We start from the raw sequence: 27,458 nt of genomic DNA, 5'->3' as shown, positions 1-27,458 counted from the left end.
TGTTGACCTCAGCAAACATGGCACATTCCCGCGCGGGGAGACTGGCCAAGGTTTGGTGGTGAATGCAGGTTTCCTTCCATAGCAATCTCCTCCTTCTCCACTCGCGAACGTTAGGCTAGTGATGAAAGAGTAAGCACCATGACAAAAAAAAAAAAACAGCTGGCGCTGACCGCAACCATCGCGTTGTTTTGAGAAACACGCTACAACTATCCGTTAGCACTACGCATGGCGGTCACGAATATTTCGAGACTTTTGAGTCGCCAGCCCGCAATCTGCTCCAATTAGAATGGACGCGGCGCTCCGCAATCAGAGCGGTAGAGGCGTTGTGTCCGCTAGCGGTTGCCGTCGCGAGGCGTGCGCTGCTGCGATAGCGACGTCATCGCAAAGCCGTGAAAACGGATGTCGGCCCCCCGACTGCGTTTTTCATTCGTCAGCCGGCGAGTACAAAGGAAGCCCCCTCGGGATCTCGCTTGCAAGGGCTTTGCTGAGAAAGCGGATCTACCAGAGCGGAGCGCTAAGGTGAGTTTCACGCATCCGTGTTAGTCCTTGTGTGCCTTGCATTGCCTCAAGGAAAGTACACTTCGAAGCAAAGAGCTAGGCTTGTTGCTATTACAGCCAGCATCACTCGCAACGTTACACACGTGTAGGCAGAGGTATCGCTGTTCAAGCGCGTAATTGCGCGAGCGTTGTATTTTTCTCGTTCTTCTTATTTGGGAAGAAAAAGTAGAATAACCGTTCACCCTAATTTTTTTTTTCTGCCGTTCACGGACAAGTGGTGGAGAAAAGAAAGAGGAAGAGGACAGGGGAGCCTCTGGAGGGCGGAGGATAGCTCCATAAAAAAATCCATGATTTAACACATTACCTTCGCACTGCGGATGACGCTAGGTATATCGAGACGCTGAGATATCCCGCAAGCTGAATAAAAAAAAAAGGAAGTTAGCGAAAATTATAGCACGCATGCCGATTTTCCATCAAGACAACTAAAAAATCGCAGACTCGCTGAAAATAGTGTGCGCAATGCTGAGTCGTACTAAACTGTGAAGGCTGTGGCAGGCTTTAGCACACTCTCCGCCGAGCGCAGAGCAAGCAGGTGGTCATGATAGGTATTTTTTGCGCAGGGGTACACATTCTGCTAGTTACTAGCCGTACAAAGTCTTTGGAGGGCTGTCGGTCACGAAATTTTTTTTAGTAAGGACACCGTAAAAAACCTGAAATATTTTAGTAGCCCGGATATGCATATACTGCTGTTGAAAGGAGTCCTGAGCACTTCTCTGTATAGGACCATCTGGAATGAACTATCACCTCCTGGCTACGGGACCTGAAGGTGAGAGAATTTACTTTCTTGTGGACTCCGGCGTTGCTCAACACTTCCGGCCAGGCGACCATCTGCGCAACCTACACACATATCAGCCAGTGCGTGTGGTGGTAAAAAAAAAAAGAGGATCCAAAATGGCTTTAAAAGCAGCTATGAAGGAAGAACATACAAGCGGAGACTTTTTGAACATCGCAGGACCTGAGGGAGCCTTAGAGCTGAGTTTCTTTCTGAAGTACAGAAAGAATGCCGATTAAAATAAAGCATTGTTGCCTGGCGGAAACATCAAGTGAAAAACGGGAGAATATTTTAGGCGCATGAGCTGGTACTGAACGCACGGATAAACTGGTGTCGGTGAGGGAGGAGAAGTGCCTCGCAGGTAATTCCCACTGGTGACACCTTAATTTCAGTGTCTCGAAAAATAAAGCGTCTAGAAGTTAATGAAGCTCGAACTGCGCAGAAATTGAGACACGCTTCGTCGCAGTATTATATTCTTTGATATTTTCCGGCGCTTCTCTCTGGACATCAGTAGTCGTTTGTACTATCTCTGTCAGTTGCTAACAACCTTCTCATTTGTAACATGTTATTTGAAGCGCTACGCTCACAATTTAGTTTAGAACCGATTTCACAGACATCCAATGATAAGGTTGCATAATCTCGGGGAGATGATTCTGCAACCTTTTCTTTTGTCTGCTTTCTTGTCGACAAAGTCTAGAGACGCGAAAAATACTAGGGTTCTATGTGAAATTTACCGCAGCATGAGTAGGTCAGCATATACGCTTCAATAAGCTGAAATAGAGATTTACCGTCTGTAGCAAAAGTGGTATATACTGCTCGAGCTTCAACTAAACATGGTCACACCGCTACGTGGCCGATGCGCCTGGTGTCCCGGCCGCCGAAGTGCGGACCATTTTGATCTGTTGGAATGTGTGTTTCCTAGTTTCCATCCATCGCGCTCCTGATTAACGAAAACGCCAAGAAAGCTGGCGTACGATGGAGTTTAGTCCGAGCTCGCACGGTATCAGCCAGTCTTGCCCCCCACCGGTACTTGAGCGGAAGCGGCGAACCGCTTGCTGCGCATAGTGTTAACTCATGCATCACAGTTGCCGGCTCAGAAAGTTTTAGCGAGGCTTCCATACACCTGTACCGCAAGGAGTTGGAGTTTCTTGGTTTGGCGTGATGATTATGGCTTTTGTCTTTGCTGTTGGTGTGCATGCGCTTTGTTGTCGAAGGAAGGAGGCGTTGGTGCAATAAACCAGTTGTTAGTCTGCGCTTGTCTCGTGTGTTTCTGTGCTTCTTCTCTCTTGTCCCGTCCTTTTTGCGCAGTTATTCATATTTTCCATAATGTCGTACCAACTAGCCCCTCACCGCAATCTTCTAGAATTTCATATCTCGGATTAATCTTCTAAAACTTAGTGGCACACTCTCGCTTCTAGGAAGTAACCGGTGGCCTGAAAACGTCAATAATACAGGGTCCTTAGCATTAGACTAATCTTTAAGAGAAGTGGCCGAAAGCGCATGACATAATGCACCCCACAAGACAGCGCGGTAGAGACGGCAGTTGAATATTCCTCAAGGCGGACAGCACAAGCTATATTAATTCTCATGCATTCTGGGGCATAGTGTTGACCCGTTTCCTCAGCTACTACTGCAGATAGCTCATTTGAGCTTGTTTCATTTTCCCCCATTTTTATATTCTTTTACTTAACTACAGTTATAGTTTTCAATGAAATCACAGCTTTGTGATTTTTTTTTTCCGAACCATCATTTGCTCGCTGCTTTTTTTTTTAACGCGTAAGCCTTACTGGGCCCATTAAGCGAAAACCTGCGTTAAATTAATGATTGGCCGCGCGAGTTTGCTCGGGACAACCTCGATAACACAAACAGCACCGGTAGCAACACCTGCCATCCCAGGGCAGTGGTGCACCGCTTAGCCTCTGCACCACAGCGCCAAGACTGGTATGAAGACTCTCATGGAGCTATAAATGCTAAAGAAAGACCAGTTCTGAGTAGCATTATCTATAGCGTCATACCCTTCAGACGGAGCATGGGCCGGGGTACAGCGGCGACTGCCTACAGAGGGGGTGCGGCGTTGTGGCGGCGTCGGCTACGTAGAGTCATGCAGAGGTAGGATTTCCAGCTGCGTGGCATCGGGTTGCGTGAAGTGGCAGGGCGACGACTGCGTTCACAAAACGAGCGGGCAGGCTTACGCCTCCTCACATGTAAGAAGTCTTAAGTGTCTCTGCCGACTTTTTTTCGAACATGCCTCTTCTGCAAAAAACCACTGCACAGGTGTATGCCATTCTCGTTCCATAAACTGGCAATTCTGTGTAGACAAAGCTGTCAAAAAATTAGCCTTCTCTCTTTTGTGCTTTTCTAATAACTGTTCAAATGCAATAAAAAAAGTCATATTAAGGTATTTAAGGCCAAAGACAAAAACATGTTTAATTCAGCTTTTCGCCTTAAGTGACATGCACAGAAACGTCTCTTGAGTAGCCACGCACCATATGGCCAGCTTTTACTCTTCTTTTAGTCTCATTTTGTTATTGTGGCATCATTTGGGATGTGTTCTGCATCTGTGCGAGTAAACTATTTTCGACAACGCTTCACCCCGCTCAACAATATCGTGATTTGGCGCCCTGCAGTTATATTTCATATGCATTCAGAACGTTGACTAGGAACATCCTGCCATTACTGAGTGAGAGCGCTGCCTTCAAAGTGGTATTTTGGATATGTGCATTTTAAAGAAAGCATTCTCTTTTTTGCGCTCCCAGACGATGGGGTTAAAAGGCTCGCTGGAAATTTGGCTTTGGGCATGGAGCTAGTTGCCGAAAAACAGAGTTTATGCAGGGAAGAACTGATTTGACCGAGTATTTATGCACAAAATGCTCATTCTTTATCTGGCTATTGTACCCGCACCAGTTGTGGCGGTGTTTCGAACACAGGCCTTGACAGGAGTCGCTGTCAGCAGCAACATGTGGAAATACGTGAGCCGAAAAACCTTACGTATGTCTTTTAACTCTTCAACCAAAAGCAAAAGACGACTTTCAAAATAATCGTGCAGAAGCGAAGAAATGGGCCCTTCTTAAAGGGCGGAGAACATGTGAGCCGCTGAATAACATAATGTAATGTTTTGGTATTAGAATCTGGTAGCAAACAATTTTTTTTTTCAATTTTAGCCTGCCGCGTTCTGAGTAGTTAAGTTAATGCGCAGAAAAGCGAGAGGAACGCCAGGCTAGTGAACCAGACTGGCGTTTTATGAGAGGCCCAGCTTTCAAATCGCGAAAAATGTAAAAAAATTTTGCTCTCGAAAACTCACAGTATATGCTCGTATGACTCGTTTTCTATGATGCCTCAAAATTTCGCTGCTGATATCTAGCAAGAAGAAGTTCAAAAATTGTTTTATCAACCGTGGTGGTGCTTGATATTGTCGACAAAGGGCATATTGTGAATCCAAGTATCTTTGCTGACTCGGTGGAAAAATTGTTCCTTTGTCTTCAAAAGTGGCCCACCAGCTCGATTATCTACGCGCTGAGAAATACATATCAAAAAGCTAAAGTTTCAAGGTCTCGCCGCGTGACTGCCTGCCTCGGCATTGGTATAATCGGCAGTTGCCGTAGCAACCGGTGTAGTTTGCGCGGGAGCCGATGACGCGGCGTCTGCTACGCTCGGCTAGCTACGCTTTCTCGTCTCGCGTTATATTATTTTGTTTTCGGACTCCAGCCACACTCGGGATTTCGGCAACGGACAGCCCTTCAAAAAGAAGTACAACACGGGGCATTGTAACGGCAGCTGCAAGCGAAAGCGGCCGGCGACTAAGAATGATAAGACGAGCTCTCCGCGAACTGCTGGGAGTAAATTTATTGCACAATGTGTCATAGACGTGTGTTCGAAAGTTTCAGGGTCCGCTGGTAGCACGTCTTCAAAGGTGGCTTGATGGGCGATGGAAACTGCCCGGCAGGTGTCACGGAAGCACTGCCGAGCCCTTTGGACGCCTTTTCTACCGCGCAACAATATAAGAAGCTGAAAAAAAATATGCCATGCTGAGAAGAAAAGTAATCAAAATACGACCAGGCAAAAGGCCAGATAACCAAGGAATGATTCATTCAGAACAGCGCCAAGGGCTGCAGCCATGGTGCCCTCTGAGAATTTAACATAATGCTGAACGTTGAAGGCATTTTTCTCGAAACTGCTTTCACACTGTGGAGCTAATTCCTTCACAACTGTTAGGTCTACATTTAGCCCTTTTGTTTTGTTGCATTCCCTCAGCCACATCATGTACACTCTTTTTTAGTATGTGTGTTGAAGAATTGTGAATGTTAGGTACGATGTTTTGATTGCAGTCTACAGAGTATACTGCAAGTACACAGCAAAAAATGACAGCAAAAAAATTTGGATTAGGCAAAAAAAAAAACACGATATTTTCATGACGCGTAGCACACATTCAGAAATTTAGTGATCGTTGAAGAAGTCTTCTAGGACATTTTGTTTAGTCTGCAGGCTTTCCACAAGTTATAGAAGAGAAAAAAAATTTAGAAAATATAGTTCTTCTTATATAACGTTGACCATTTTTGCACTTAAGTTTGTGAGCATTACTGGCCAGCAAAAAACAAAATCATCAACATTCATAAAAATTGGGAAAGCTCGTGTAAAAAACCACGCCCCCCTTAAATGACTGGTTGCGTAAGCATTGGGCAATAAAAGATATTGATAGCAGTTTACTTTTTTGCTGTACATGGCTAGAGGTGCCCTGCCTCCCCATTTTTTTTTTTGAGCCCGCGGCTGCTACAAAAGCCGCTACGGCCCGACAACACACGACACGTTTTCGCGAGCACCCTGTGCCAGGCTCTCACGAACAATGAGAAAACGTATCATGATAAAAACATATGCCTGAGACCTCTGAGACCGCTCGATGCGCTCATCATAAATAAAAACCAAAGCTTTAGAGCATGCGCTTTGTGGCTGACCTTCCCTGTTTAGCGTTAGTGTTCAATAAACTTCAGTTCTAACGATGTCTTCCCTGAAGTCCTTCTTCTCTTCCTTTGTGGCATTCCCATACTTTGTTTTTTATAAATGTTGCTTCTGTTTAACGAGCGATAACTAGCCCAACTTTCTTCTTTAGTGACACAGGAAGTGTTTCCTTATTACACTCCAGAAAGACTTAAACCAGCACTTCAGCTCCCGCTTCGGGCTCATATAGGCACGTATTTTTGGCTTCGTTTTTTGGCACGCGCAAAAAAAAAATAGAACCCAAGACGGGGCAAACGTCTATGAAGGCAAGTTTCCTTGCATTAAATTTATTGCTGCTCACTCTTGCCAAGTTTATTAGATGGCTCTGATGACCGTTTCTATCTTCTTTTTTTTTTCGTGGGAGTATACACGATGACAGCCATAGTACGCTGTTCGAACAGCGAGACTGTGGTAAACCGAGTACTGATGAGCATGCTCTTGGAAGGAATTGCACGAAAAATTTAATTAACAAAATGATAGAGAAGCGCTACAATGACACCGTGTTTTTGTTTCGTTTTTCTCGGTAAAGTACATGTCGTTCGCATCCTCCGCGGAATGCAGAGGTCGTGGGTTCACATCCCACAGGGAGCATGTGGTTGCTTTTTCTTCCGTTTCTAATGATTTATCTTGGAGGTAAAAAAAATGATTACATTACTAATTTCCAATCGATCAACACCACAACTAAAAGATACAAACATTTCTATATGTTTTCTTTGGTTTCAATCAGTTCTTTCTTTTTTCATATGTATGTCTTAACGAGCCCCTTAGTTCCGAACCTATTTATGCTCGCTAACTTAACAAACACCTCGGTTCTGGCATTCTTGATGTCATAGGTAGCAGAAGAGACGAGAGCACAGCTGCCCACCTCCCCATTCGATCACATTCCACGTGGCGCTTGCAGTTTGCAGGACATTCAACGTCTGCCACAATGTTTGTGTGCGGCGCTGGTGAACACGTTCAAGGTTAGGATATACACAACATAAATACCCTGTAAAGTAGAAGAATGGACAGCCGCCACCGTAGCTCAGTTGGTAGAACACCGTACGCGAAATGCGCCTGTTGTGGATTCGGATTCTACCACCACCAGGTGCTTGTTTTTTTCTCTGCTTTCTTATCATTTATCCTTCAGGTAAAAAATAATTACATTACTAACTTCTTCCCATAGATCAACTATTCAAATAAAGGAATAAAAATTTTCCTTACGTATTTCTGGGGGTTTTAAATCACTGTTGGCTTCTTTCATATGTTCACATAGCATCACTGTTTAAATAACAAGTTTCGACCCTTTTCGCCTATTCTTCAACGGAAGCGTCTCCTTGTTTAACCGTCTCTCATATACTTATTTAATGTGCATCTTTTTGTGGTTGGTTATGCTTTGTGGGGTTTAACGTCCCAAAACGACTCAGACTATGAGGGACGCCGTAATTAAGGGCTCCGGAAATTTCGACAATTTGGGGTTCGTTAATGTGCACTGACATCGCATAGCACACGGACCTCTAGACTTTCGCCTCCATCGAAATTCGACCGCCACGGCCGGGATCGAACCGGCGTATTTCGGGTCAGCAGCCGAGCGCCATAGCCACTGAGTCACCGCGGCGGCTTGTTAGTCTTTTTAAACTTGGTGTACGCGTTCTGTAATGGACACCTTAACATGCCCCAATTACTTTGTACTACGGGCGACTGGGGCGCTAATGCACACATCTGACTGCTGAGCACATCGCTGAGGCTCCACTAAGGTCCATCTTTCAAAGTTGGCTTTAAAGTTACACAGTTGGCGAGATTCATCCTGCGTATCGAATGTAGCAGGCTTTGTGGGACGTGCGCTATATTTGGCATCCACAACTGGCTCGATTATTTGGCAGCCACAACTGGCGCGACCTTTCAAGCCCATTTCAACACTGGAAGGCGACATGAGCGCGGATACGTCAACAGCAGCGGGCGCTGGACTTCTGGGAAGCCCAATTACGAGCACAGCGATGTTGTCGCTTCCAAATGACGCAGCGGGAAGTGACACGCACTCAGCGAGCAGAATCTGTCGATACGGTGGGCGGCGATTCTTTGACTTGTATGACTTCTTACGAGGGAAATCTCGGAGGCGTCGAAGCCAGGAAGTCTGGACAGCATTCCAGTGGTGTCGGAAACCCCGCGCTGCTGCGTCATGGCTGACATCCTTCATAAAAATGGTCTATAGACAGTCTACAAACTTCTTATAGACTCTATTGGTTTCTAATAGATATTTCTTTTTGTCTACTAATAGTCTACAGGATGTGTGTAGACAAAAGTGTACAAAAAGTGTACGGCCACAAATATATATCGATTGTCTATAGACTGTCTATACAATTTGTATTGCCTATAGACTGTTCTCTAGGGTTCGTCTGTCGAGAGTCTATAGATTTTATAGACGGAAGTCTATGGACAGTTTATAGACTGTCTAAAGAAGTTTTTGTTAGGGATACACCGTTGCGGTGGGGCACAGCCGAACAGAGCAGTGCTCTTGCTTTTTGTATCAAGAAAAGTGCTGGTAGGAAGCCGGAATTTTGCGCCCAATATTTCTTTTTGACAAGTTTCAGTTATACCATTGGTAGGAGCGTGAGCAAGAAATCGTGAAAGGAGCGTGCTTGCTAAAAGGAAGCCATCGTCCTATGAAGAAGTTGAGAAATCATTCCGTGGAACTGTTTTCTCGAGCTAAGAATAACGCTTCAGTGGAGACTGACTCAGAGGTGAGGACCTGGACCGTTTGATGGGCCAACGCTCCTTCGCCGACCAATCAAGGAGCGCTTTTAAGTTGGGGTTCTTTCATGATCATCGCCACTTTATACTCGTCCCGGCTATATTAGCATGAAAGCACTATTCCAGACGCACCAACCCCCAGCAAGAGTCTTGTCTTGTGCACTGTCTTGTCCAAACCCGGGAAAGAAACTTGTCTTCTTTTCTGCTCCTAAGTAACCCGAGCTTACCCGAGTTACTCGGATAAGCTCCGGTTAGTTCGCAAGAGCGTCACGCAAGCTTCTGCCAATGGGAGATCGAAGCTGGGGCAAGTTCGGAGGAGCGTCGCGCCAGGAGTAGCCAATGGAAGGAGGGCGTCACGTCACCTAGGTCACGTAACCTTGTGGCACCATCACAACCTGTCTACCGGATTGTGAGCAAACTGATCACCGTTGCAGGTGGCAGTTAAGTTGATGATTGGTCGCGAGAGGTTGCTCGGGGAGAGCAACATGGGTCGTACAATTTCTGCTGGTGGCTGTGATAGAAACAACCACCTGTCAGTGCAGTGGCGCATCGCTTAACAGCTGCGCCACTGAGCTGCCATAGTGGTACGATGACTCGGCACGATTTATGAATGGTAAGTAGAGAACGACTAATTCTGCATATATGGGCATTAACCCACTTAAGCTCTTCAGGCGGAGCTTACGTGTCTTCGCATTACCGCGTCTTATAGCGAGGCACTTTATCAAAGTATCTATGACAAAACCTCGTTGCAAAGCATGTGTCGAAACATGCCGTTCGTTAACGCGTATGCGCAGTAGAAACGTAGAGCACTTAATTAACAGCATGTTAACAGCCGACATACTGTCGTTAACAGGAGCATGGATTTTCATCAGAAATGTATTTAATATAGCTGCTGGTTTGTTCGCCACCTTGAAGTACTCAGGCGTGTCCGGTCGTCGCTTCGACGGACGTTCGGGCCATATCGGCCGCTTGAGAACAGCCCAGTGAAATTCAGGAAAGAAAGATTGACAGGGCGATCATAAAACCTGATGCGAGAACGGTGCGAGAGTATTTGTAATTGGCCTCGATGATTACTTTGACGTTTTTACTGTCATAAATGTTTTTACTCAAAGCCTAGGCTTCACACCCGGGACAGAGGGTGGGGCTGGGCGGAAGTGGGTACGTGGGTGGCAGCCACCTAGCTAGGAGGGCGGGGAGGTGGCCGGTGGGTGGTGCTTCTTGAGGGCAGCTTGCTTTCCCGCTGCATCTTTCAATTCGATTTGGTTTCGCTTTTTTGTTCAGCTGCTCCATGGGCTCCTGGTGGGTGGTGATCTTCTGTAGGGTGGAGAGGCGTGGGTTGGTGGCGAATGGCGCTTCTGGAGGATAAATATGAGAGGGTGGTTGGGTGGGTGTACAGCCCCTTGCTATTGGGGGGGGGGGGGTAAGGCTGTGGTTATATGGTGCTTCTGGAAGGTGGAGGCTTTACTCATCGAGACTTCACATGGACGACGCCGCGATTTTCGCAAAGTCCAGCTGCTACCGCTGTTCTAGTAAACAATTCTGGCCATCTGCGACGCTCTTAAAATGGTTCTTACTGCGTCAGTTAGTGGTTTAACTTTGAACGACAAAGTAAGGTATTTCTACGTGAAGCGCTTTGAAAGTATACGCGAGAAGAAGGCGTGAACAACTCGGCAGAGGTAATTATGCCTGTTTGGTCCCCATTATCGATGACTGGGGTATTATGGTTCTACGCCATTTCATTAATGCTCTCTTCCCACCCCATCTTTCCTTTCTTCCTTTTCGTGGGGAGAAAAATAGTCCATAATAGTTACATAAAAAGGGTTCCTAAGCAAAAGCATGTTTCGCAGATTATGTCTCAAGAGTGTAAGTTGTAATTCCATGGTCTGGAGCCTGTAAAGCATTTAGTATAGATGTTCGGGGTTGCTTTCCACAATTCAGTGGTGCACCGTGGACTGATCTTAGAAGAACGGCGCAAACGCATATGATATGTATATAAACCCGAATTGTTTCCGCACCTGCCGCCTAAATTAAGACGCTTAATTGAGAACGCGAACATCGGTAGTTCATCTACATTTCTTACCAGATTTTCCAACTATGATCACGTGCGAAAAACATGCACTTCCATTCGATAACACCCGCTACATTCCCGACATCACGTAACAGCGGCGACAGAGAACTGGGTTCTCCAAGCAGGAAGGTGCCGCCTTGAAAGGTGCCTCTTTTATTTGCGTCGCGGATACCGGAAAGAGGCAGAAAGCTGTCCTTTCTTAAACTTGACCGGTTGGCGTCGCGTGCACGTTATCGTCGTGCCAGGTTGTTGCACCGCTCCCCCTGGCGACAAAAATATTCTTGGTGGCTTTCCGCACTACTAGAGGGCGCGAGGTGCTCAAGTGGGCAGCCATTCAGCGATTAAAAATTTCCGGTGGCGCGCATCACGTTCCTAACGTTGAAATGTTTCGCTTGGACGTCGCTATAAAACAAATTTATTCTTGTGGTATCAATATATAGATTGCCACGTTTGCACTATGAAAAATGGCTCCAGAAGCGTCTGGCTTGATGATAAGGAATAAAGGAAGAAGCATTCGAACTTAAGTCGTTTTAAGCACCGTACGATAAAAAAACCTATTCGTATTTTGTGCTTTGGCCGCAGTGGTCGTCTAAAAGTTAAGAACAACTCTATATAGAGGCTGGATGTGACAAAAAAGGGCAGTGTCAGTGCTCTAGCGGAATCAATCAGGCATACTTTGCCTTTGTGCGGGCGATTCATTGTCACTATGTACGCTGATTGATCACCCCCGAATTTTCATTGCCCTGACCCCTTTAGCCCCGGGAAGCATCGAACTTTAGAATAATGTTATTAATGGTTGTGTACGTTGCATGTTGCTTGTTGCAGTGGAACGTTATGCTAATGTTAAAAATGAACGAATAACTGTAAATGTTACATCGTAAATATTAGGTTACGTTAACAATTGAACATTACGCTTATGCTGTTATTTTAAATTATATTATAATGTTCGAATCTTAACGGTGAACAGCATTGCAAATATATCTCAAGCATTGTGTTGCAAAACTTATTGCACTGTTCATACAGCAATATTTTTCTTCAGGTTACAGAATTTTACTGTTGAACTTAGAGTGTACCTCTTATCGATTGCATTGAGAGCACCAAAAATTTCAGTAGAGAATTGCTTGTCACCCATTCACCCAATCAATTATGAGACACGTTTCATGGCTGCTCATAGGCTTGAGCTGTGGTATCCGGCCGAAGATGAGCGTATGAGGTTCATGCATTAGTCGCTCTGCATTATAAGGCTGTAGTATCGCTCGCGTTGCCCCTTGTTCCTCGTGAAGCGTTGATTAAAGATCTGTGCTCTCCCAATTGGCGCGTCTCGTCTTCTCGAGGTACGTTACCATTTTTGTGAAACTGTATGCACGTTGTTTCAAATGTTCTACTCAGTTCAGAAAAAGTATACTCCAGCCTGTATTTCTAATTTTTGAGAAAGGATAGAAAAATACGACTGCAAGAATAATGTGTTCACGTTTGACCAAACAAAAAAAGTAGCATTGCTCTATGAGGCACTCCGCAGAGTGGAGGGTTGAGAAACAGTGCGGACTGCCCGGGGTTCTTCAACGTGCACCGAAGTCTTGATGAATAGGCGTCTTTGCGCTTCATCGCCTTCTCAATGTGGCCACAGTAGCCCGGATCGAACCATTGAATCCGTGCAAGAGAGCCGAGAGCCATAACCAGAGTCCCCGTGGTGGGCGCGCATACTATCGCTCCTGCGCCTGTATGAAAAGAGAGGCAGAAAGAAATCGACGTGCAACAACAGAAGTACAAAGACTTGACATGCTTTGAGGCCCCCTTTAGCTCTTTTTATATTGAGAAGCAGGTTTCTGACTTCACGCAATTTAACTTAATGATCCTATTGTCTCGTTTTAGACATCCCAAATAGTGATGGTATGGCTATTGGTTTATGGGGATTAATGTCTAAAAGGGACTTAGGCTATGAAGTACGCCGTAGCGCAGGGCTTCGGATAATTTAGACCGCCTGGGGCATTCTTTAACGTGCGCTGATGTCGCAGAGTACACGGGCCTCCAGCATTTCGCCTCCATCGAAATGCGGCCGCAGCGGTCGGAATCGAACCCGTATCTTTCAGGTCAGAAGCTGAGCCCCATAATCAGTGAGCCACCCCAGTGGCTTCAAAATATTGAGTTCCTGGCCATGGTGAAACGCCTCAAGCATTGTTTAGTTTTAATTTTATCAGGCGAGATCGAAACACCACAACTGCAGTGACTAATTCGGGCGCATTCACTTAATTTATATACTATACTCTTCTAAGAGGCTGATGAATCTGCGGCTTAAATACTCTGACTAATAAGATTCCGCCTTGTGGCGATATAAAGCAGTCATCATTCGCCCTATTTTCAGGAGTGCCCAACCATCCTACGCGACTGTTGCAGTGAAATTCCCAGTTTCTGAAACTCCGCAATCTTCCCAGCATTCAACAAAGTGTTCTGTAACACTGTAGGAGGCTCGAAAAAACTTTGTCGTTGCTTTTTTGTTCAAATTACAACTAAACCAACTTCACGAGTGTAGAATGCTTATTCGGACATCTATATTCGTGCTACAGACGAAACAGTCAGTTAGGTTGAAGCGCATTGAGGAAATTTTCTAGAAATCCTGTCGATGCTATGGTGACTTAAGCCTGATAATGCGAACTTCTGCTGTAAGTTCAACTCTATATAAATGACCGAACAGGGGGGACCTCTTCTAAATGTTCTTGCGCTACTCCAACGCGTGTACATTAAACAGGACGGGTTCTGAAAAAAAAAAAATAGCCGACATTTAGCGCGTTTATGCAGAATGCGAAATGGGTGTGGCAGCACTTCGGTTTTCACTTCGGCTTCGGTCGAGGCTCGGTTTGTAAGGTCAAGCAGGATTCAGACAAAGATCGTCGAAATCGAACTTAAGCCCCGCATTAATGGCATGAGGCGATAGGTTTAATGAGCTAATGCCCATATATGCAGAATTGGTCATTCTCTACTTGACATTCATGTATTGCTGGGAGTCCTGGTGCAGGGGTGCAGCAGTTAAGAGATGCACCACTGCACTGCGATGGCAGGTGCTGCCCCTGGTAGGGCTTGCGAGATCCAGATTGCTCTTCCTGAGCAACCTCTAGGTCACGGAGAGAGGCTTCGGACAGACAAGCATCGGCGAAATGTCAGATTGAGGGTTTTAGAGCTCACTCAGTAAAAAAAAAATTAATTAGAAACTAAGAAACTCCCGCAGTTCTCCCGTTTCAACAGCCTGGTGCGAAGCTATGATAACTGCACATGTACAGCCTACTATTTAAATACCATCTTGCCGCGCAATACGGTGTGTTGCTTTGGTAACGACAAGCTTGCTCCTTTCAAACAATGAGCGGGCCCCGTGGTTGGAGCGCTATGAGAGCTATGGATACCGCTTGCTTAGTTATATTTGTGTGCGAGGCTCTCTTATCTACTGTTTGAGGGGGGATTGGGGGGTGGGGCACAGTTGCAACGGCTGCTGGCCATCGGTTAATCGTATCAGTGACGCGCCTTTGGGCACACATGCCGTGTTAAAATGGAGCGCAGTTTTGCTTCTCGAGCCTATTATCGAGCGCTAAATTTTTCTTTTCCGACGCAGGACACCGGCGATGATTCTGCCGATAACTGCGCTGCGGCTGGCGGTCGCGGCTGCCGTCGAGAACGTCACCACACCGTTGCCGAGCGACTTCCCCGATGGCGACGTTATCATCTGGCGACGTAGCGACGAGGGGGCCGATAACTCATCGTGGCTGCCGGCCCTGCTTCCGCCGTCGACGATCCCAGGCTCAGGGCAGGTGGACCCGGGATTTGCGCCGGATTACCACACGCGAATCAGGTTTCCCCAGAATTCGACCGACGTGCTCACTGTTTCGGACATCGCAGAGATCGAGAGAATGCTCGTGAAGCTGAACGACACCGGCAACGCCACGTCCACGGGCGGCGAGGCACCCGCGCAGGTGAGCTCATGGGTGGCGAGCTCTTGAAGGACTTTCGATTTCCTTCGGGCCACAATAAGTCCGACGCGCAGCAAAAGAAGTGGCACAAGGGCTAGATGCACAATGTGAGAGAGGCATTGAAATCCTGCTTGTTGCGAAATGAAGCGAGTATGCTAGGTGACACATTGTGTGAATATGTACTGCACTCAAATGAGGAGCGTGGGTGTGTATCAACTTCCGTTCACAGATAAAGCAACCATGGCAGAAAAAGTTTTTTAGGGTTTCATTCATTGACAGAGTAGCCTGAGCTAAACCGAAAACTTTCGCAGTTTGTCGAAAGAATAACTTGCTGAAGATTTAAATTTTTTTTTAGAGTTCCACTCAGTGACGAGGGACAGATCAGTCTGAGATCAACCGAAAACTTTCAGAGTTTGTCGAACGGATGAATTGCTTAAGATTTAAAATATTGTTACACGCTATCATCAACAGGCTTGAAAGAGCAGGTACAACTGCAAGGAATATGTCGTTATTTGTCGCTATGGCAAGAATTAGAAATGCACGTCATGGGAGGAAGAGGAAAAGGAAAGCTAGCAAACAAAAAGAAAAACCCCAGAAAAAAGTTGGAACAAGGCAAGGACTCTTAATTCCCGTTGATAGAGTATACTTGGGCGAAGAGCCAATGCTTGATTGTTTACTTACGTTGAAAAAAACAAGCGGGCCTTATTCATAATAACTGCAGGAAGGAAGATAAAGAATTGAAGAAGTAACTGGCGTAATTATTCGCTTTCAGGAGCATTTGTTGGAGGAGACCCCTTAAAATCCGGTTCGCATTTCACTTCATGCAGCTGATCCAGCCGACTTTCTAAACCACGTAGACCTTCACGCCCTCTCACGCAGTCACGTTAAAGTCGCCACGCATTCGGACGCAATAATTTTCTTGAATTATTTTTGAGTATCTGGTTTTAGCAAGCATGAGGCATCGTTTGAGAAGCCCAATGCATTCATGAGTACGCATTATAAAGTAATACAACGTATGTAATATTTCTGCTATGCTGAAAATGACCATTATTCGTTGAGGAAGCAAACAACGCGGAAGTGTACAACGACAGCACGTTGAAGACTTTTGAGGCCTGTCAGCATACCAGTAACGTATAGTCTTTCCCTTCAGCCATAAAGTGGTCCAGAGAAGAGCAGACATATATCTAGTGGAATGCAGTATCAGCAACTAATGAAAAGGTAACAATATAACTAAAGAAACGAATACCAAAATCAGGATATAATAGCTGGGAAAACTCTTTACTGGCGCAGGTTAATTTCGCATTGAATGCAGGAAGGCTGTCCTTTAGAAGGGTCAGTTAACCTCGTTTACATTTCCTCTCAAAGGCCTAATATGTGTGAGTTTTTGTTCGAGTTTGTTTGTTCGCGTTTTATTTCTTGCTGATGGAACAAAGTGAAATTTCAACTGTATTGTCTGTCTTTCTCGCAATAAACATAATAAAAGCAGCTTGACGGCTTAAGACGGTAACTTTTCAGATTTCAGGGTATTTTGTAGAGAAGGGCTTAGGTGTCACCTCAGAGCTAGTAGATTTACTGATACCCAGAATTTTTCGGAAAAATGTAAATTTAAACGCGCCGATGCTATAGTTGACTACCCCCGAAGCACTGAAACGGAGGGAGCACTCAAGCGGCAAGAGAAAAGTAAAAATAAGCTTCAGAGCATGTTTATGCTCAACAGAAAATGATCATGAAGATGTTGTTTCGAACGAAATGCTCGTTTCACACGGTTTAGCGGAATCCTCACAAATGCAGGATATGATCGAAACAGCTTCAGAAACAGATGGCCACTAAGTGTGCGTCAGGATCTGCCGTCGTTTGTGAGCTCTAACTTAGCATTAACCGATAATCCAATCTCCCTTGCTCAAGGAAACATGTTTCGTTGCCTAGGCAACTCATGGGGTAAAGCCCAAAACATTTCCTCTTTGAAACATGCTCTGCAATGCCACTATATACAAAGCCATTGTTGTGAAACCTTACCCGCATCCGGCCACGTCCACAATAGGAAAAGGTAACCGAGCAGGTCCCTTGAAGAACGCAGGGTATTGGTATTAAATTACCTCGGCCCTCGGAAACGTGTAAGCGTTGCACGCAAAGCGGCGTTCACTCGTGCTTCGTCGTAGCTGCTCTAGAGATACCTGCGCCGTTTTGTAGCCTTCGCATGGGGCCAGGTTCTATTTGCCACGGATAATCCGAGCTCTGTAACTCTCAATTGTCGAGCACGTTCTTAACGTGGCAGCAAAACCAGCCGGGCGGTTCCTGTACGTGCACGTGGTCTCCAACGCCGGAGCACGTGCCCGCGTAAGTGAACTGTCTAGGCTGCTATTTAACCCCGAGTGCGTAGTCCCTGGAAAAGGCTTCCGGAAAACCGTATTGCTCTGCTATGCGCCGTCAGCCTTGAAAGGCAAAAGGCTGCATCGCCTCAAGTTTCCAGACCAACGAGCACCAACTTTTAAGACAAATTTTGCTGCAACGGACGGCTTTCGATGACTTTTTGCTGTCCTATAGAACGCAGAATTGCACATAAGGCTGTTACGACATCTGTTGGGGAGATTTTATTTTCTTCTCCTACTAAACGCTCATTATCAATATCAGTGGTGCTTACAATATATGCTGGTTCACTAGTTTACTGCAGGCCCTGACAGCCATGCGAACAAGACGGGCTACAAAACATCGAAGGTCGATGTGTGTGCTAGGAATAATACATGGCGGCTACCGCTTTACTTTGAAATTTACTAATGGTTAGACAAAAAATGCGGGATTCTGTGAAAAAAAAAAACAGCGAATCGGGGGTCGCCTCATACGCCGAGCGAGATTTGTATTGCTTTTTCGGTGACCGCAATAGTCCGTCTGGTGTTTGAGGCGTAAATTGCCAAAGGCTCCGATGCAAGTGTAGTTAGGAGGTATGCTTCGGTGCGGCCTCGCCTAGAGTATGCGTCCTGCTTATGGGACTCATCCAAAGAAAAAAAAAGACAAAATTTTAAGGGCCGCAAACTATCCCCGCCCGATTTATTTGCAATACGTATAGAAGAACTGGTAGCGTAACAGAAAGGTCTACTTTGTTAACTCAGAATCGCCCCAGAAGAGACGCACAAAAGCCAGGCTGAGTTTTTACATTTAATATGTAATTATCTAATCAGGTTAAATAGCTATGAGCACATTACTCATGTTTTCTGTGCATTTACACGTTATAGTAATGAAAAATTATTCTACCTTTGAGCACACACTGATACATTTAAATTCAGAAAATAAGCAACTGGAATTGCCGAAAGGTGTAATGGATAGGCCGAATGTGGAAATGTTTGTTGCTAATTTGAGAGCCTCGGGTGCGTAATCTTGCTGCTCGTATCATGCGTATGCTTTTGTAGACAATTTTTATTTGTTATTTTTTCTCATCCCTGCTTGGAGTCAAGTGGCTCGGCAGTATCATTAAATAAATAGCGAACAATTAAAAGCCATTTCAGAAAAGACATTACGGGATATCGATCAAGCCTACATGAAGCTTATAGCCCGCGTGAAGCTTCGTTACTTCAAACTCCACATGCAATGCACTTAAAGACGGATTCACCTATGAGGGCGAGTCTGTATAGGTTGCGCCACGCTCGGCTGGTGCACAAGCGTGGGACCACTTTTTCCTGCCGCATTCTGAGCAAGCAGTTACCAGTCAAGGCAATGTATAGGTGGCACGCTTCACCTCACGTACCTATTGCGTTGACATTTCAACGCAAACTTGCTTTGCTTCATAATTTGCACCACGTTTTAGCACAAATGACGCTGTGTTCTGGTGCACATTCAGACCGCCGTGAACTTCCTCTCATGTGCTCATGGCAGTTAGTGTTTACTCGCTGCCTTCAAGGGGCTTAGACATTATCGGTGCATGCCCTTGGTTTTCACTACATGTCCGCGCGTTGCCATCGTTTCCTGTTAATTACATCAATTTCTTTCAAGTCTCTTTGTGCTTCGTGAGGTTTCTGTTCAGACATGTTTTGTTTTTAAATAGAACAGCTGTTGGAAAGCATCTGATCTTTAAAAAAGCACAGCGCAGTAATTAGCCAATTAATGACATTATAAAAGAGGTGCTGTGATGAAGTGTTAATCACCGCTTCTTCCTCGATCGGCATTTAAAATCCGCGACCTATTTGTTTGAAAGCTGGCTCGCTTGGAACTAAACTTGGATCATTAATCAAGTTCTTGGGGAAGACAACATAACACGGTGCGGCACAAAATAGACAAATTCCTTTCCGTATATGAGCATTCAACAAGCCGGGAATGGCGACGCCTTGCTAGATGGCCACAAATGTAGACATTCACGATGCGAAATTACGAAGTAGGCTAAATAGGTGGAGGTCTGTTATGAGAGGAGCATTTTTGTTCGTGGAAGCAAAAAGGTTCCTGAAATCAATTGAGTGAGGCCAACGAAAACATATGTGGAACAATTTCGATGGGACTACAAAATAATCAAGCTGCGAGAAAATAGAATGTATTGTTCACATCATGATTTCACCCTTACGATGTATCTTATATGGTTCTCTACTTATGGTTAGGCTCCTTGAAGAAGTGTTTGCGCCGACAATGCTTCGAATCGTGCTAGGGGCCAATATTGTGGACAAGTTTCTTTTTCCAGCTTGACACCGGTCTGACGGAAAAGTTAGGAAGTTTTCGGATAACTTCGACGCGCGTTCCGGATGATGTTCGCATTTCATGCTTAGCCATTAAACAAGAAAAGACAATCTAGAACTGCCGACTCACAGTGTTTGAGATTCCACATGTGAAACATCTCAATCGCAGAAAACTTAATGCAGTGTTTCAAAACAACTGTTACTGCTAACGATAAATGATATGAAACAACCCTTGAAGAGCAGCGCTCTCTTATTAGATATATTAAGATAATTTTATGGCTGTGAATACATTATTGTGAGAAAAAAACGCTTGACCAGTTTCTCAGAAGTTGCAGAGGTGAAGCACTGACTTCTTCGATTAACACGACCCCCATCAACATCCGCCTTGGAAGCGCACTTCTTAAATTCAAAAGGGAAAGTATTGGCTGTGAAAGCATTTGGGAGCTAGCTGTGAATACGTTTTAAATGGGGCTCTAACTCTGGCATGGACAAATCGCTGATCAATGCAAAGGTTTAGGCCTCGATTGGCCACAGGATTCAGACATACTGAGCAGTATGCCCTCACCTTATGGCCCCAGCAAAACTGCAATGAGTAGTTTGTAAGCATGGAACAATGAAATTAGGCGACGAGGGCAGACATTGCGCACGTTGGAGCTTAACGACTTCTATTGTATTCGATCTACTACAGGGCAAATTTTTGCAATAAAATTATCTACAAACATTACAAAAAAAAAACAAAAGAATGCGAAAGGTCAGTATAGTTGTTGGTAAATAGATAAAAAAAAATGAAAGGCTGCAAAATACGATCGACAGAGAATATAATTTTACTCAGTTTTCGTGTCCGAATCCCACCGAAAGTATCCTGTAATATTGAGACAAGCAAAACAGACATAGGGCCTTGTCCAGAAAAGTATACTTCTAGGCGATTTGACCTTTACGTTGAGAACAACTTACCGCGCTGAAGGCTGACAGGCATAGGACAATCACAAGCGCTTTCAAGAAGAAAAAAAAACGCCTAGTCTTTCCGCGAACAGTCGAAAACGCTATATTTGTGAAAGTTCGTTTGGGATCGGCGCATAACGGCACTCCAAGGTAAAATAAGATGCCACATTCATTCGACGACATGCCGAATTATTCAAAGTTTCTAGCGACTTTACTGTTCACCAAGTGTCACCTTGTACAGCAGGAAGCAATATTCTCAAATATGCTTTCTTGCAAATTGGAGAAAAGGGCAGCCTCAGTCCGCTGAGGGTTTCCCTTGATATTTGTTAATTTTGTTTTGTGTTGTTAAGAATCTAACCTTGCCTTATCTCTGCCATGAATCCTCTTTATTACAAAAACAAATTAGTGTTCAAATAAACGAAACAGCATGGCTCAACAGGTCAAAGATGACTTCACTGCTCACTTAAAACACTTTATTTATATTGGAATCTTACAGAAACAAATGGCTAACTTTCATTCGTTCGCAGCGGGCCAGACGCTCGGTGGACGATGACGATGACGATGGCGCTAACTACATACCGCCACGAAGCGCGCAGAAGCCTGAGAGTTTTCCCGAGGCCATTTCTGTGCCAGGTTACTCGGAGGGCGCCCAGCTTCGGCCAGCGCCACAAGAGGACGACGCTACCTCGGAGTTTTTCGGCAAGTTCCTCGGCCGCTCGGCTGCCAACCTAGAGGACGGACGAGCAGACGCCCAGACCGAGCCACAGCCTGTCCCGACCTACGCGCCTGTTCTCAAGGCGGTGGAAGGGGACGACAACGGCGAGCAGGTAAGAGGAACGGAAGGCAACGGCCTATTGCGGTCTCAGGACGTCAATTTGCAGCGCAGATTCTGAATCTGCTTTTTAGTGACCGCACCGCATGTGAGAAAAAAAAATCTGAGAGAAAACAATGTTAAAGGGAAAGGAGTTTTGTTTCGTACAGCTCGTTCTCTTTCCAGAAGAACTTAAAGATGAGAACAAAGGAGGCACTGAACGTGGCGCCAGCTATGCGTTGACTTTTTTTTTTAGAATTTAGAAGGAAGGCACTTTTCAACACAGCGCTGTTTTTTTTCTAAGAAATAAATTATGCAAAGCAGTAAAGCAGAACAATCTGGAAAATAAATGGTAACTTTGTGTTTATACCGAGTGTACTAAAACGTCAGCTTGAAGAACCTGTCTGAGGACTTTGGTAGTTATACCCTAATGAGGGTTTTAAGCTTTAGAAAGGAATGAAGCAGCTGCACCAACTTTCAGTATACTTCCAAAAAGAGGTAATGTCAACTCAATAGAAGCAATGTAGCATTTTAAGAGCATGAAAATTTAATGATATTGAACAAATAATCAGTCAACTACGTGTGGTAACTCAGCTGACTGAATGCGTCGGCCCGCTATCAGCAAATGGCTTGCAAATGCGTTAGTTTTCAACTGCCTGTACTACAAGCTACCGTCGGGTATTTTGTCAATTTCCTGATGGTAGTTGACAAACACTTGATTGTCGCAGTGCACTCATATGAAACTAGAATTCGAGGAGCAACGCACCTGCCTTTCTTGTCCCATTTCGTATGTAATTTGTTACTTAAACATTTGTGACATGACAGCCTGATCGTTGTTACATATGCGTAATTACCATGAATAGTTTCATCTTTCCGGAAGCGTTTTCCGTCCCTTGGAGAAAGCGCACGTAATTAATGCGTGCGCAGTAGCAGCGGCCCTTTTAACCCTCTTAGGCGGCGCCCGCTATTTTGTTTACAAACAAATACTTTTCCGCCTAAATAGTACAACCAGACTTAATGAAAGCCAATTGTGTAATTTTCCAAAGCAAAGCACCAACATTTACTTTTTATAGGCGTGTATGAAATTTCTTACAAATTGCACCAGTTTTTGAAATTTATTACATCAAAACTCTAGTATATACAATAAGGAAGAAAAACGGCGAAAAAATATGTATTAACCCCCCCCCCCCCCCCCTTCCGGCGTAAATATGTCTGCCTGAAAATGGCAGGGCACGAGTTATCAAGATGTTTTGGGCAATATTTTTCACCGCTTTCGCTACATGTCATTAAAAAAAATGGCGGCCAATTTGGGTAATTAGGCCTAATGCGAATATATGCGCTAACATGATGTGTTTCGGCGCTGCGCTGCTCTGCTAGTTTAAGGTGGTTGTTGGTGTGTGTGTTTTTTCATGCGTGTGTGTGTTTTTTCAGTGAAAGGAGAACATGTCAACACCTGCCGTAGCAGCTGCCTTGCGCCACTGCGCCACTGCTCCCCTGCCCACCTGCAACACCTTGGCAAGTGAGTCACCCGGTGGGCAGGTGAGCAGTGGTGCAGTGGCACAAGGCAGGTGCTATATATGGCAGGTGTTGCCATCGGTGGGACTTCGGTTGCTTCGGCTGGGCTGCACCCAGGTTGTTCCTTCCCGAGCAGTCTATCACGATTAAATGGCCTGCCGCCTGACACGGTGGGCAGCTAGCCCACCAAGTTGGCGGGCAGATAGCAGCCTGCCACAAAACCGGCTTCAGACAAACAGACAGAGACCGACAGACAAACCGGCAAACACACAACACCCAAATGCGGGGGAAATGGCCAATATAAGTGCTAGCGCACTAAAAACGCCCTGTTTGTGATATAATGAATGCTAAATTCGCATGAAAGAAAGAAATCACTGCTAGTTGTAGCATATATATAACCAAAAAATGCTCCGAGCTTGCTGTGTACACAATTGTTCTTAAAGAGTCTTGAAGTGCTATAACAGCATGGCTGGCTTGTAAAGCACTTATGCGGGTTGATGACACCCACGGTCTGCTAGCCCTCATCCGGATTCCTAAATAAAGTACACCAACTGCCGCAGTATTACGCGATCAAAATACTCGGTCAAAAAACCGTCGGCGTAGTAATAGTCGGCACCGCTTGTCCGAAATAATCGGGGCCTGCCTAAAAAAAAAACTTCATAAGGTAATGTCGGGTTATAGTATTTGATGATTGATTGGTATGTGATAGGCGATGACCAGTTATTGAAATCATTGTGATTAATTTATTAAATAAATAACTGAAGAAAAGGAAAAATGAAAAAATTGGAAAAGGGGGTTCAGAGGTGTCAAAATGCTCAGTATGAAAAAAGCCAATACTTGATGATGGCAATAAGAAAATTTATAGCGTGTAATTGGTCTATAACTAAGTGAAACAATGAAAAAAACAAGAAATGCGTTCAAAGGTGTTTCCAACGGGCAAGGCGTTGCGCCGAACGAGCGATGGCGTTCCGTGAATTCCCTGGTAGCGCTGCAACACGCTGTCGCGTTCCACTCTTAAAGGCGAAGCTTGAGGCTTTCCCCAACGTCACAGGTCGCTGAAACAAAATTAAGCGTAAAACCCGTTGACATTTCCGCGCAGGTACGGTCGCATTGTTCACAATGAGATATAAACGAATGGGCTGTTGCTTTTATAACAGCGCATGTGCATCTCGGGTAGATTGTCACGAGTCCTGTTTATCGCTCCGGTTGTTGTTTTTATCTAAAGGGACTGCTGGAGCAGGCGTGTAGATATAATTATTTTTTCAAATATGCGCGCAGAATCGCAGTCGGCCAAGTGACCATTGCTTTGATGGCGTTCAGCTGGAGCGTTATAAGTCACTTTTCCGTTCTTGACGCCACGCTGATGGTCTTTGAAACACCGTCTGCCTATCCGCATTCTTACCCAGGAATTTTGCACACGACGCAGGTTGGTTTGTCTTGTCTAGCGGGTCCTTCACACGTAGGATGAGTCGTTTTAAGTTTGCTAGAATGAACGTGGGCCACTTGGACGTCATGGTTAGCTGATATCCTGAAAAAGTTCAGCTTGTGACACCATGGGCATAGAGAGCGGCTGCAGCCTTCTTTTTCATTCTTGCTCCGAACGGAAGGGCTTCAGCGCGTCGTTCTTGTGAGCGGTGTATTTTAAGTGCGTGCCCGTTTTCTCTTAGTTCCTTCCTTAAGCATCTGGTTTCATGAGTTTTTTTTTCCGGGGCTTGAGGAAAGCTTGAAGGCCCGATTGAAAAGTGTCGAGGCAGCTTATCGTTTTTGTCCTGTCGGGCGCGCCGAGACAAAATTCAGATAATTCCCCGTATGGGTGGGTCTCCTGGGACACTTCTGGGTGCGTGGGAGACTCGTTGTGATGAGGTTTCTTGCTCGCTCGATAAGGACGTTGGGGAAGTAGAGGCGCCTGCTCCGAGAGTCCCTTCACATACTAACGACAAGCGAAGCGGTAAACAGGACGCCGGGCGACCTTCCCGAGATATACATAGGCTCTGTGTCACGGATCTCCTCGGAGAACTCTCGGACCGAAAGAATGGACTAGGCGACAGGTGTACCCACACAGACGCACATTAAGTACACCCTACGTGACACACAGACTAGAGCACAAAACTAACAAAACTAACACAAAACACAAAGAATAAAAATAAACACGACCCGGGAACACTGCTACCAGCGTCTACTACTAGCGTTCTACTGCTAGTGGTCGGCGTTCGTGCTCACAGTTGGTTCGGTGCGGCTGCGGTGTTGTATGGATCCAGTAGCCGGCGTCGAGGCGGCGTTCGACGTGTTTGGGCTGGCGTCACGGGCGGCGTCGCTGGCTGCGTCGTATAAGCTCCCGGTCCAAGCGCCCGTGGAGGTAATGCCGGTGTGGTTGGCGCTGGGGGCACCACCCGGATGGGCGGCAACAGTGCTGGAGACACCCCTGGCCGTAGCAGGTGGTAGCGTCCTCTGTTGACTCCTTGGAACGGGCTCAGGCACGGCAGGAAGTCCACAATGCTAAGCCGTAGAACGCGAGCTCACCGGAGCAGTAGCCGGCGTCGCTCTCTTCCAGCCAAAGCGTCCCTGACCCGCCGGAGCCTCCGCTTCTCTATTCCTCCCCCCGTGCCTCGCTCTCACTCGCCCTTTTATCGCCTTGGCGTTAGTACACGTAAGCCTTGTCGTCGTCGTCTTCCTCTTCTCTTCTCCACCAACCATCTCTCTCCACCTCACCGAATGCTTCTCCACCAATTATCTCGCTCCACCTCACCGAATGCTTCTTCATCTTCTTTATTCTTCGGTTAATCCACGTCGTCTTCTTCATACCTCTTTCCTTCATAATTTTATTTTGGACTCCTCATTATATGCGACACTCTGTCCGCTACATTTTTCGTACACTGGCGATTGCCCTCTATTTTTATCTCCTTGTTATCTAGGCACTCCTAGCGACGCCGAAGAGCATGTTTTTTAAGTTTTATTTTTCTTCCATGACCTTGCCGAGTGCTTGTTTCTTCGCATGCATCATCAATTTCCCTGGCATGATGGGTTTGAGACGAACACTGAACAATGTTTCCGAAAAAGTAATTTTGTTTCCTGCTACCACAACTGCCTTACTGCATCGCGCAGAGGACATTATTGTATAAGGGTGTGAGTGCGCCGTGTTAAAATGGAAAGTTCTAGACAGCTTCTCTGGTATAAAATGGGAAAGTGAAAAGGGTGCCACCCTAAAATCAGCGTTAGCGAGAACAGCAAAAAAAAACGCTACAAGTTGATTGCAGTCTGAAAAATCATGTCTTCTATTTGCAGGAGAGGGATCGTCGCCAAGCTACACCTACACCTCCAGTGACTTCAACTGGTGAGGACAACATTTCCACTACATTGGCGCCAGTCGAACCAACTACCCTGCAAAGTCCTCAATCAACTACCATCGCTTCTGTCGAGACAAGCAGCGAAAACTCTCAACCTGCAACAACGGCAACCTCGCTCAATCCTGAGGAGTACCCAACTGAGATGTCCACTGTTCAGACGACTTCTGCATCCGAAGCCCCACAACCGCAGCCGGAATACCCATCGTACCCAGTCCCACCTCAAGGTTTTTATCCCCAGTATCCCCAGGGCATCTACCCTCAATACCCTCAGGGTCCCTATCCTCAATACCCTCAAGGTCCCTACCCACAATACCCGCAAGGATTTTATCCACGGTATCCGCAAGGTCCCTACCACCAATACCCGCATGGATTCTACCCTAACTCACCCGGCATCATCGATCCTGGGTTCGCGCCGAACCCGAATGCGCGTTTGTTCCAGACGGCACTCGAAGAACAGAGGCGCAGAGGAGTTTGGCAGCCGTTGCCTGCATTCCCACAGGGTACCTGGCAGCAATACCCCGGGTCATCAGATATTATTGACCCGGGCTTTGCTCCACGTCCGATTGATCAGCTGTTTCAAAGAGCTCTGGAACAGCAGAGGCAACAGCAGATGCAACAGGGAGCTGGGCAGGCAGGCAGCGCTCAAGAAGAAAACCAGCGACCATCGTCCCCAGAAGAGCAAGTCAACGTGGTTTATGTAGACGGCGACGCTCAAGGACACCCATCCAACGTACCAGGCATTGACCGAGGAACAGTGCCACTGCGCACCGAAGACGCTCTCTTTAAGGAAGTTCTAGAAGAGGAGAAGCGACAGCAACATGAGCAGCAGCAGCAGCAGCCGAGCCCACCAGAACAACCCGTGGAAAATGTTAACCCCCCAGAGGTCGTCCCGACTGAGCAATCTCTGCCCACACCCCTTCCCGAGAGTAACCGGGAGTAGCTACTGGGTCGCACTAAAGGCTGTCTACGGTGCATTATTTGAATCTCCAGAGTATTTTTTTTACTGAGGCGAGCTTTAAACATGGAATTGCGTTTTGCTGAAGAAGACAGCGGAAATGGTTAGATCGGGAATTCGTTCCTATTTGCAAAGCATTAAACCATTGCCTTCATCGCAA

At 45.9% G+C, this 27,458-nt stretch overlaps 1 protein-coding gene across 1 annotated transcript; it reads left to right on the top strand.

The window, feature by feature from the left end:
- The first annotated feature begins 350 nt into the window (after nucleotides 1-350).
- LOC144115452 (uncharacterized) lies at nucleotides 351-27,458 on the top strand. The gene is made up of 4 exons (XM_077649852.1): nucleotides 351-519; nucleotides 14,722-15,079; nucleotides 21,201-21,500; nucleotides 26,282-27,458. The coding sequence occupies exons 2-4, from the start codon at nucleotides 14,732-14,734 to the stop codon at nucleotides 27,281-27,283; spliced, it is 1,650 nt and encodes a 549-aa protein (XP_077505978.1). The 5' UTR covers nucleotides 351-519; nucleotides 14,722-14,731; the 3' UTR covers nucleotides 27,284-27,458.

This window comes from Amblyomma americanum, chromosome 1, assembly GCF_052857255.1.
Source record: "Amblyomma americanum isolate KBUSLIRL-KWMA chromosome 1, ASM5285725v1, whole genome shotgun sequence".
In the NCBI taxonomy this organism is placed as follows: Eukaryota; Metazoa; Arthropoda; class Arachnida; order Ixodida; family Ixodidae; genus Amblyomma; species Amblyomma americanum.
The sequence above is the reverse complement of the archived record's forward strand: the minus strand, read 5'-3'. Positions and strand labels throughout refer to the sequence as shown.

What these genes read in the sequence shown, in the direction of transcription:
- LOC144115452 (XM_077649852.1), top strand. Translation starts at nt 14,732, where the DNA reads ATGATTCTGCCGATAACTGCGCTGCGGCTGGCGGTCGCGGCTGCCGTC. An exon ending in GCGGCGAGGCACCCGCGCAG is followed by an intron (nt 15,080 to 21,200) that starts GTGAGCTCATGG and finishes ATTCGTTCGCAG; the next exon opens with CGGGCCAGACGCTCGGTGGA. An exon ending in GGGACGACAACGGCGAGCAG is followed by an intron (nt 21,501 to 26,281) that starts GTAAGAGGAACG and finishes TTCTATTTGCAG; the next exon opens with GAGAGGGATCGTCGCCAAGC.